Source organism: Lycium ferocissimum, chromosome 7, assembly GCF_029784015.1.
Source record: "Lycium ferocissimum isolate CSIRO_LF1 chromosome 7, AGI_CSIRO_Lferr_CH_V1, whole genome shotgun sequence".
In the NCBI taxonomy this organism is placed as follows: Eukaryota; Viridiplantae; Streptophyta; class Magnoliopsida; order Solanales; family Solanaceae; genus Lycium; species Lycium ferocissimum.
Genome location: NC_081348.1, coordinates 21,009,471 through 21,020,532, shown reverse-complemented (window position 1 = coordinate 21,020,532; position 11,062 = coordinate 21,009,471). Strand labels below are relative to the sequence as shown.

Here is an 11,062-nt window from a genome sequence, read left to right as displayed (position 1 = left end):
CCTTGAAACTTGTGTGGTGTCGGGAATAAGGGTGGTGACAACCTTTTCCCATTGGTATGGTATGATTTGGAGTTTCCAGTGAAGCAATAGTGTATGATCAAGTCTTTAGTTGTGCACTTGTAATCAAATGGGATGTATATGTATATGTATATATGTATAGTTATGTTAGTATTAGGTTCATCAAACATAGACTAATTCGATTCCTCTTCTTTTTTCCCTTCCTTCCTATCGCACGACCATTTGGGCACGACCACCTGTTGGGCCAAAGGCCAATAGGAATATTCTTTCCGTTAAGTCCAAGAAGGAAAGGAAGCTAATATTATTGAAGGCCTAGCCATGGGTGAGAATAGCATGAAGGCCCAGCTATGGGTAAAAATGGTCTTTTAAGGGGTTTGGTACACCCCTAACATATCTCTCTTTCTCCTTAAATTTCATTATGTCAGCCTCCTTTTAATTGAAGTGTTGTATTTGTATGATTGTAAAAACTCACATTATTATTGGAATCATTTATGTTTGGACTAGGCATCTTAGGTGAACGGTGCATATGTCGTTTAGTTCGACCTTAGGCCCCAACGTGATTTTTTTTAAAACCCAAATTGGTATAAACATTTTCCAAAAAGAATAAAAACGTCTAGACCAGTAAGGGAATGAAGAGGAGTAGTTTCATTTTTTACTGAAAAAACATGCGTTGCTACCATTTTTCTAAAGACAAGGCTTAAGCATTTAAACTAGGAAAAAACGTTTTTCCTAGTTATAAGTTCAGTTTTCTAAAGTCCTTTTTCAGTCGGGCAAAAAATAAGTGTAAATGATAGGCTTTCAAAAAATGAGTTCTTTCCTTTTAAACTAAAAACCAGATGGAAATAATTTCTAAAACATATGCGTAAGCGGCGTATTTAAGTATCAAGACATACACGTTTTTCTGGAAATAATTCAGGCAAACAACAGAGTTTTTGAGGGCTAAGGCCGAACCCAAAGATTATATGTTTAGGCCCCACTTAACCAAATTTTTTTTCGAAAAAAAAAAGATAAAAACATGTTTTGAGATTTGAAGAAAAACGTGAGATTTTGGGCCAGAGAACAACAAACCATAACCATTGTTTAGAAAATAGAGAGGATATAAGTTTGGGCTAAAGCCCATGCTTAAAACGTTACTGCTGCGATATAAATATGTTTGGCAAATTTCAAAAAAACCATGAGTCAATTGGTTATATAAATCAAACTCTTGTAAATTAAATCCGCATAAACTATTTATAAATAAGTAAAGTTTTAAATAAGGGTGTTCTAAAAACGTACTAAACGGACTAACCCGAACCATGTATGAGTCTAGCATGAACAAATTTATTCATGTTACACTTTTAAAAGACTTTCTATCTTTACAAAAAACCACTATTATCCTTATATATGAAAGGAGCTAATTTTATCCAGATATTATAAATCCAAGCCTAAATACCCTATATGTAAAGGGAATATATTCAATTCTTTTAAAAAATGATATGCAAAAAGACAGACTTTTTTTCGGGAAAATAAACACCAAATAAACAGTTCATGCAAATACTCACACATTGGAATTCGAAGGTCAACCGTATAGTACGGATCCTTAATACTAGGGTGCCTAACACCTTTCCCAAGGGATGACGTAACCCTTATCTAGAACTTTGGATTAAGAAGAATTTTTCACGGTATATGAATAAACCCTTCAAAACTGGTTTTCCTAATTTTCTAAAAATTAGGTGGCGACTCTTTTAAAACAAAGTCCGAAAAAGCACCAACGAGTTTGAAGTAGCTTTTCCGAGCGCTAACCCCACCCGCAAAAATGCGAACCATAACACTTACTTCCGTTTATCGGACCGGGGGGAAGTTCAAGTTGATCATCCTCTATCCGAATCTTGGATTCGTACCTAATATGGACATTGGCCCAAGTTACTGCCTCATATTCCAACAAGTTTTCCTTTAATTTGAACGAGGCAGTTGAGCTTCGGGGATTGAAACCCTTAGTAAAGGCTTGAGCTGCCCACTCTTCCGGTACCACAGGGAGTTCCATTCATTACTTTTGGAACCTATTCACGAACTCTCGGAGTAGCTTGTTATCTCTTTGGGTGATTCTGAAGATGTCCGCTTTTCTTGCCTGTACCTGCTTGGCCCCAGCATGGGCTTTGATAAACGCATCTGCGAGTATCTCAAAAGAAGTGATGGAATGCTTGGGCAGATGGTCGTACCACGTCAGTGCCACTTTGGATTGTGTTTCACCGAACTTTTTTAATAATACTGATTCGATTTCATCCTTTTCAACATCGGTGTCTTTTATGGCACAAGTATATGAGGTCACATGCTCCTGCGGGTCCGTCGTCCCATCATATTTCGGGATATCCGGCATCTTGACCTTTTCGGGATCCTTCGGGCCGCACCGAGGAGGAAACGCCTTTGATTGTATCTCGGAGATCGGGGTTGCCCCCGGGATTTAGTCCACTTGAGAGTTGTGTGTTTTCACCATTTTCTCAGTGGATTCGACTCGTTTAGCCAATGCTTCGAGCATTTTCAGGACCTCGACAGATGCACCTGACCCCGATCCGTTATTGCTATTAACTACCAGGGTTTCCTCTCGCCTTGGCTCGGTAGCCCGATTTAGCCCTGCCGATGCTGTTCTATTATCTTTCTTTTGGAGCTGAGCTATAGCCACCTGTTGTTACTGCAACATTTCAAATATCAAACGTAAGCTAATTTCATCCGCGACATCCGGCGTCTTTCGGGCTTGTGCCCTAAGCAAAGTAGCTGAATTGTTGCTATTAAAGGATCTGTGGCCCGAAGGGCGGCATTGTCCTGGTTGACGGTATTCTAGTTAAGGCCTTCGGTCGAGTTGACAACATTTGGGTTGGCTTTGTCAGCAGAGGGTGCGTTCTAGTTTGGTAGCTCAGTGTTGTTGTCATTTTCAACGACTATCTCGTTGTTGTTCATGTGCCCGGATTGACCACTGCTTACTATCTCGAATGTATCTGAAACACAAACTTTCGAAGAATAAGTGAAAGAGGGAGTTGTAAATTAATCACCACTATTATCCTATGCCCCACGGTGGGCGCCAAACTGTTTACCCCCGAAAATGGTAACAATTAAATTTGTAAGTGGTTTATAGGATACGTAGTTAGATCGATAGATTACGTATAACAATAATATGCAAATGATAATCGTATATTGATGAATGATAGAAAATAAAGCTTAAGTAACCGAATCTGTAAACTTTGAGAACTGGTCCGATTTTGGAGATTGCCTCTTTAACCCGAGCTAAACACTAAGAAAATTCCTTTGCCTCATTTTTAGATTACAAGTGTGATGAATAATGAAAATCTAACCCTAAAATGAAGGGGGTACACCCCTATTTATAGCTACAAATAGATGGGTCTTAGTACAATCTAAAAAAGGCCTTTCTAAGAAAACCCTAAAATGGATAAGGCGGCGTCCGTACGGGTACTCTGACACCCGTACTGTTGTCAGTGCACATGGCGGAACGGTCAGGTGACGCGTGGCCTGGCCAATAACGGATACTCCGAGCCTATATTGAGTGTCTCCGCCTCAGGCTCGGGTTTTCTGTGTTTATCAACATACCCTCGGTTTTGACACTCAGTTGGATGAACTCACAACCCCTCGGTCCTCGTTCCCTTCGATGCCCAACGACCTTATTCTTCTTCGATCTCGTATCGGACGGCTGTAATATTTACTCCGGTTCTTACCAAATACAAATTGCTTCGGTTTTACCGGATACAGAAACACGAGCCATTATTATACTCTGGTTTTTTGTGGGTGTTTGGCTGATATTTTTTATTTGTTACTCTTTTAAAGACTTGGCCATTTAGGCCTGAGACATAAGGTGAAGTTTCATACTGTTATAGTACTCTTATATTTCGTGTTTGGCTGATATAGTTCTATTGGTATTATAGACTCGGCCATTTAGGCCGGTCAGTGAGACGTGAAGAGAAGTTTCATACTTAAGGAAAGAGAAACATGTGCAATTAGTCCTACAGTGGAGTATGATTTTCTGTGCTTGGCTGATATAAAAATATGTGGCATGTAACCAACATAGAATGTGAAAGAGAGACTATAATAATGTTAATATTTACCTCCATAGAATATTTACGTTGAATTATTTTTATTTATCATGATTAAGAAATTTAATAAAATAAAATTGATAGTTAATCAAAGTAAAGTATATAAGCAAATACATGCCATGAATCTACTAGATCCTATAATAATGTTATGCTTGTCGTTATAAAATAATGCAAATATACTCCTGCCATTATAAAATGATGTAAATATACTTTTTTTGCTGACGGAATTTTAAAAAAAATTATTTAAATTATTTTTTAATTAAAAAAAATATCACGTGACTTTAAAAAAAAATCTACCTATTTTTTTGTGACATACATCGTTAACAAATCAAATAAGTATTACTTTTCCAGGGATTTTTTTTTTTTCAAAACCGTATCTAACACGAAAGTTATAAAGGGAAGATAGATGGTTGAAAGCAAAGCTAAAGCTGCGGACAAAATTTTTCCTTATCTTATTCTCCTCCTGTCAATCTATTATCTCTCCCTTTTGTTTTCTTCAAGTTTCTTTCTCCTTCCATTCCTTCAAACAGCAAACGTGTCAGAAAAAATCTAAGCACAGACCATGGCTGCCACACTCAGCCTCCTCAAACTTCCAATCTTGTTCTCAAAACAGCAAGAACCAAAACCCAAGATTTCAATTCCCAACAAGCATTTAGTTACTCTTCAGTCACAACAATGTCGAGATTCTTACAACCCACAAAAGCTTGTCCTCCATGACACCTTTGACAAGCTCAGATCAGCTTCTCTTCCTCTTACAGCACTCACATTTCCTTTCTTTCTTGACGCCAAGGCATGTTTTCTTGTTATTATTGAGAAAACTTTAATCTTTTTTACTAACTCTGTTTCAATTGGTTTGTCTTACTTTCCTTTTTAGTACGTTTCAAAAGAATGTCTCTTTGCTGTTTTTGACAATTCTTTAAATTCCAACTTGCAAGCAATATGTTTAAGACCACAATATTAAATGGCATTTTGGTACATTTCACGTATCTTTAATTTAAGGTGAACATTCATTCAAAAGTTTCTTTACTTTGTTATACTTAGTGTCAAGTTAAAACCGGACAAACAAATTGAAACGGAGGATGTAATTGTTACTGAGCATATTGACGATTTTGAATGTTGGGTTTTGTGAATTTTGATGAAACAGGATGCACTTGCAGCAGGTGGAGAGTTTGGGATTTTTGAGGGAAGAAGTTTTGCTTTGATTCATCCCATTGTGATGAGCGGTTTGTTTGTTTACACTTTATATGCTGGTTATCTTGGATGGCAATGGAGGAGAGTTAGGACTATACAAAATGAGATTAATGAGCTTAAGAAGGAAGTTAAACCTGTCCCTGTGAGCCCTGAGGGTACCCCTGTTGAACCCCCCAAACCATCCCCTGTTGAAGCCAAAATTCAGCAACTCACTGAGGTCCTATCTTCTTCTTTTTTCCTGCATTTTTACGAATAGTTTGTTCTTTGTATCTTTTAATTGGCTACACTGGGGAACTATGTGTGTTTTGGAGGAAGAGATCATGATTGATCATTTATCTCTTAGCTTTTACAAAGTTTACAACACATTTTGTGGATATGTCTTTTTGCTATGTATTATAAGCTTAAAATTGTTATCTTTTTTCATATATCCCCACTAGAAATTATAACAATGTGACATACTAGGATTTACTGCAGGGTAGAGAATATTTCTTTCGGGAAAATTCACAATCTTTCAGATATATAGACACAGAGGTGGATGTTGCCTTTTGGCTATGGATTCATCTTAACCCATAATTTTCGACAGGGACTATAGATGTACATATAAAACCTACTACAGTTTCAATCAATATTAGATTTGAACTTATAATTTTAGTTGTACAATGAGTTCAGTTCTAAACGTTTTTACAGGTTGAACCGTTAAGTTTAAACCTTAGATTCGCCACTGTATAATCTAATATGACTAACTGCTAGAATTTCCTATCCTACTAGTAAAAATTCTTTGGTAGTTTTGGCTTTTCGCTGTCTTAGTGCCCCATTTGAATTAACTTCCCATTGCAAATATTGCACGTCCTGACAAATGAAGAGACATCCAGAATGTGTTGATGGAAAAAAAATGTAATGTTGTATCCCTTTTGGTTGAGCTCCCAATATAATCAGTTGCAGATGTACTACTAAAACTGGTGTTCATGTATCATCCACTTTTTGAGTTCTGAATCTATTTCTTTGTTGCTGCTTTTGAACTTTAGGAACGGAAGGAGTTGATTAAAGGTTCATACAAGGATAAACACTTCAATGCAGGTTCAATATTGCTTGGATTTGGGGTGGCTGAGTCAGTTTTTGGGGGTTTGAATACCTGGCTTAGGACAGGGAAGTTATTTCCAGGGCCTCATTTATTTGCAGGGGCAGGTAATGTTCACATCTCCTATCAAGCTCAGCAAATTGTGTACCAAAAGGAAAAATAACTGCTTCGTCACATTAGATAGATTCTGTTTTGCATCATCAATTGTCAGGGTTATGATTTTTCATCTGTCTCGTACTTGTGTTCTGAGTCATTGTTATCCTGATGAGGATATCAATAATATGAAAGAAATATCCAGAAATTGCAATCAAGGAAGAGCAAGAAAAAAGAGGAAAAAAATTGTGCAATGCTCTCAAGTCCTGAATACTATACATATAAAAAGAAAAAGGAAGGGGGCAGCGGTGCACAAAGCATCTTGCGTTAGCGGAGTCCGAGGAAAGCGCCGCACCCCAAAGGGTGTGATGTAGACCGCCTACCCCAAGTCCTTAATACTATAAATATATTTATAATAATATAAATGTGTCTTATGTTTCATTCTATTTTGCTTTTCCCATTATTTGTGAGTACTAGAGTTATTGTATCATCTTCCATTTGTGTGACAAAAAAGGTATTATAGACTTTTCAAAATAGGACAAAGTTTGTACAAATATCTTTATTCTTCTCTATCGGTTGATTGTTTATGTTTCAAGGATATAGAATTCATTGGGTACTTTGATATGGGAGGAGGACTAATGTGAGGATTAAATTTGGGCCTTATTTATAGAGAGGAAAAGGAGAATCACTCTTTAACCTGTAGAAGTAGGGCTGGGCGTAAATACCGAAAACCGAAAAATTGGACCGAACCAAACTTCAAAAAACCGAAACTGAAAGAACCGAATTGAACTAGTTAGGTTCAGTGTTTGGTGTCCACCTTCAAAAAGCGAAACCGAAATAATCAAACTGAAATTTGATAAAACCGAATTGAAGAACTGAACGCCCACCGTAGTTTATTCTCTTCTTGACAAGTATATTCTCTTACATTTGGTGAGAGCTTGAAGAAATTAGAAGCTGTATTGATGTAAAGGCTACTCGAACCAATTTTTTCTTAGCAGTTTTAATTATTTTGCCATTACTTGGTAGGACCATATTCTATGAAATCAACTTAGAGTGGAGATACTCTTAGGTTGATTATAGTTTTTTAATCTTGCAAAGCATAGTTATTCATTTTGTAATTGATTTCGTTATTTTCATTATTAATAAAAAATTTCGCTTAGCTCGCTGCTCAGTGGTATAATATTAGTTAATATTTTTTTTTTTCAAGTGGAGGTCTATCGGAATATTTCAACAAACTCGAACACTTTATGGTTTACGTTTTCAGAAACTTCGGTGTTCGGTTCGGTGTTCGGTTTGTAGAGTTCAGTTCTTCGGTGTTCGGTTTAAACTGAAATTTAATACATTACCCAAAAAAATTAAAATAGTCCAGGCCCATTAATTTTAAGCCCCCCCAAAAAAAAAAAAAATCAATTTTAACAAGCCCTCTTTTGCTTTTGTATCCCTAATTTTCCACTTCAATTGAGAAAATCAAATATCCTTAATAAGGAAGGTGACTAGGATGTGTCTTTAGGATTAATGTATGTCCTTTATGTGTTTTCTTAATTATTCTTCTTTGCCATATGTACATCAAACCTAGTAATTCTATATCATGGTTATGGTTTCTGTTTTTGTGTATCCTGTTTGTTTGATTTTGATTTCAATTTATCAGTTTTATGATTTATTGCTTTTGAGAATATGAATTAGTGTAAATGGAATCGCTTCTAATATCATATCAAAAAAATCGAATTGAAAAAACCGAAACTGAATTGAACCGAACTTCAAAAAACCGAAACCGAAAGAACCGAACCGAACCGAACTAGTTGGATTTGGTGTGTTACCAGTCTCAAAAAAAAAAAACTAGTTGGATTTGGTGTTGAATTGTCCACCTTCAAAAACCAAAACCGAAATAGCCGAACCGAAGTTTGATAAAACCGGACCGAAGAACCGAAAGCTCACCCCTACGTAGAAGAGCCCTTGTTCAAATAAGTTCATAGAAGGGATTCCTTTCCTTGGGTAAAGATAGGTCTCGTCCTCCTTTTTTCCTTATTCATGCTCTCCTCACTTCATTTGATGGAAAAGTACCGAAAAAAGCAGGAATATGTTCAATCTCTGAATAGGAGAACTTTGTAGTTGCTGCCTAAATGCGCTTTTTAATTAGATGTGAGATGAATAGATCTACAATCAGTGGGACTTGGGAGTTATTACTCCAGCCAAATTAAATTATTATTAGAAGGCTTCAATTTCTAAAGAATTCTTGTTACGGAGTTTCTTGAATTTACAGATGACCTTTTATAATATATCATATTCTCTATCTGTTATCAGTGAGTTATCAGGTAGCCCATGGTTGTTTGAGGTGATCTGATCCTGCATTTCTGAGCTGCATTTCTTACAAGGCTTTAAAAGCATGTACACGTTTTTTATTACGTAAGTTCCAAAGGTTCAATGTTTTAGAACATAATGTATTGGTGCGATCTTGCTGCCGATGCTTAAAAACCAAAATAATATTACTGTTTCTCTGTTAGATAGACGTCTCTTTATTTGATGATGATTGGTAGGTTTTGTCTTCTGCGACCTTATCTGGACTATTAATTTTTTGTTCATTAACTGGTAGCTCCACAGGACTTGATTTATTTTAACTTTCATGGAACAGGGATTACAGTTCTGTGGGCAGCAGCAGCAGCCCTTGTGCCAGCAATGCAAAAGGGGAATGAAACAGCTAGAAATCTGCACATAGCTTTAAACACACTAAACGTTGTCCTTTTCATTTGGCAAATTCCCACTGGGATTGACATTGTCTTCAAAGTATTCGAATTCACCAAATGGCCTTGAATTGTTTGAAGTTTGATGGTCGAGAGTTGTCTGCATTCTTATGTAAGCATTCATAATTGAAGAAATCCTACTTAGTGTGGTAGTACTGTACAATGATTTCACATCAGGTGTAACGGCCCTTTGAAGGATTTGCAGAAACTATGAAAGAGAAAAATAAAGGCTGAATAATTTGGGTACAGGTCAACACTAATTGGGTAAGTAAGCGTATATCAATCAATCGGCTATGTCTCAATTCACGATTAGTTGGGGTTTACTATATTAGTCTTTTGTATCCATTTAGTTCTTTTTTTAGTATTAGAATACTTTCATGATTCCTTCAGCTTTATGAACAAAACTTCATGTTGATTTCAGAGTAATATCTGTAGCTTCTAAATTCTAAATGGTTAAAACTAGCTATCTTTGTCTGTTATTAACTTATAACTGGAGTATCGTTTAATCATGTTAGAGATCCGAAAGCAAATTGCTATGGCTCTTTAGTTTATAGCTGCAAGGAAGTACCATGCTTATCATCATCCCTGTTATACAATCAAGTGATAAGCAGCACGAAGACTCCTATATTTGTTGAAAACAATGTTATCCTTGGCATCTGGAGATAAAAGGAATGTGAATTTTTCTATCATCAACTTACTTTCATTAAGCTAAAATACTTTTGAAGGATCAAAGTACCAAGAAGACAATGAATTCCAAGGAATCCAAAAAAATGAAAATTTGTATCTACATCCAACGGTTTATATTTTATCTCTTCAACAAGTTCAGTAATGAGCATAACGGCCCTATTTTTCCGATTGAGAAATTTACCAATAATTAGCGTTATGAGAAATTTTCAAACGAACAATTTCAACGAAATCTTTCAATTTCTTACAACCCTTTTTCGTAGCAGAAGTATCTACTGGTTCTCCAGGGCAATATGTTGGTCTAGCACAAGGGGCATCTTTTAACGAAGAGTCTGAACCAAGATTTCTAGATGAACGGAGTAGAGTATTAGTATATCTAATATGTAATTTAGATGTGAAAATGTGTCGTGTTTTGTACACAAATGGTAAGAATGAAGAGACTGCATCATGCATAAGGAATCTGAAGCCTTCTAATGAATTTTGATTTGCCAATTTCTTCGAATATCTTACTAGGAAGATAATAGGTGTCTATTAGATACACAAAAAGTAGGAAAGGACGGATGAAAAAGAAGCGAATTTAACTTAGATAGAACCTCGTTGAAGCCTCTTAACAGGGGAGACAGCATCATATATTCAGCAAGCAAAGTCAAGACAAAGACGGTCGAAGTGAATGACACCCCAAATCAGAATACCCCTTTTTGTTGAACTTCAAATTCAAGAATCTTATTGAAGTGCAATATACAGTACCATGTTACTCCCTCCGTCCGATATTCTTGCCAGCTTTTTTTTTTTTTTAACTGTGACTCGCTAAATCAAAAATAAATAAAAGATGTATTTTACGACCTTGTCCCTATCTCTCTCCAATAAATACATTCTAATCAATATTGACTATTTTCAAGAACAATTAATACTAAAGGTAAGATGGGAAAGATTTAATTAATTTTATCTTGGTTTTGTAAATGAACAAGTAATTTGGGATATATATTTATAGTAATGTGGCCAAGTAATATGAGACAGAGGGAGTATTCGTTATTGTTCATTGTTTTTTACTTTTTGTTTTTGATGTTTTTGTTATTGTGACCAAAATGAATCTTGAGGCAAGAGGATTCAAGCTAAAAGGACCATAGCATGGCTTATACCATCTTTTTCAAAAGGTTGTTGTAATGAAAAATCAGGGGTAT

The 11,062-nt window shown here is 36.0% G+C and overlaps 1 protein-coding gene across 2 annotated transcripts; it reads left to right on the top strand.

Annotated features, from left to right (window-relative positions):
* The first annotated feature begins 4,513 nt into the window (after positions 1-4,513).
* On the top strand, positions 4,514-9,443 carry LOC132063735 (uncharacterized). 2 transcript variants are annotated; one of them, XR_009416444.1, is made up of 5 exons: positions 4,514-4,887; positions 5,242-5,505; positions 6,314-6,473; positions 8,772-8,862; positions 9,089-9,214. XR_009416444.1 is itself a non-coding variant. In XM_059456433.1 (4 exons), the coding sequence occupies exons 1-4, from the start codon at positions 4,660-4,662 to the stop codon at positions 9,265-9,267; spliced, it is 831 nt and encodes a 276-aa protein (XP_059312416.1). In that variant the 5' UTR covers positions 4,515-4,659; the 3' UTR covers positions 9,268-9,443. The 2 variants fall into 2 exon arrangements, 1 of the variants encoding a protein (XP_059312416.1); XM_059456433.1 differs by lacking the exon at positions 8,772-8,862 and having other exon boundaries at positions 4,515-4,887; positions 9,089-9,443.
* The last annotated feature ends 1,619 nt before the right edge of the window (positions 9,444-11,062 follow it).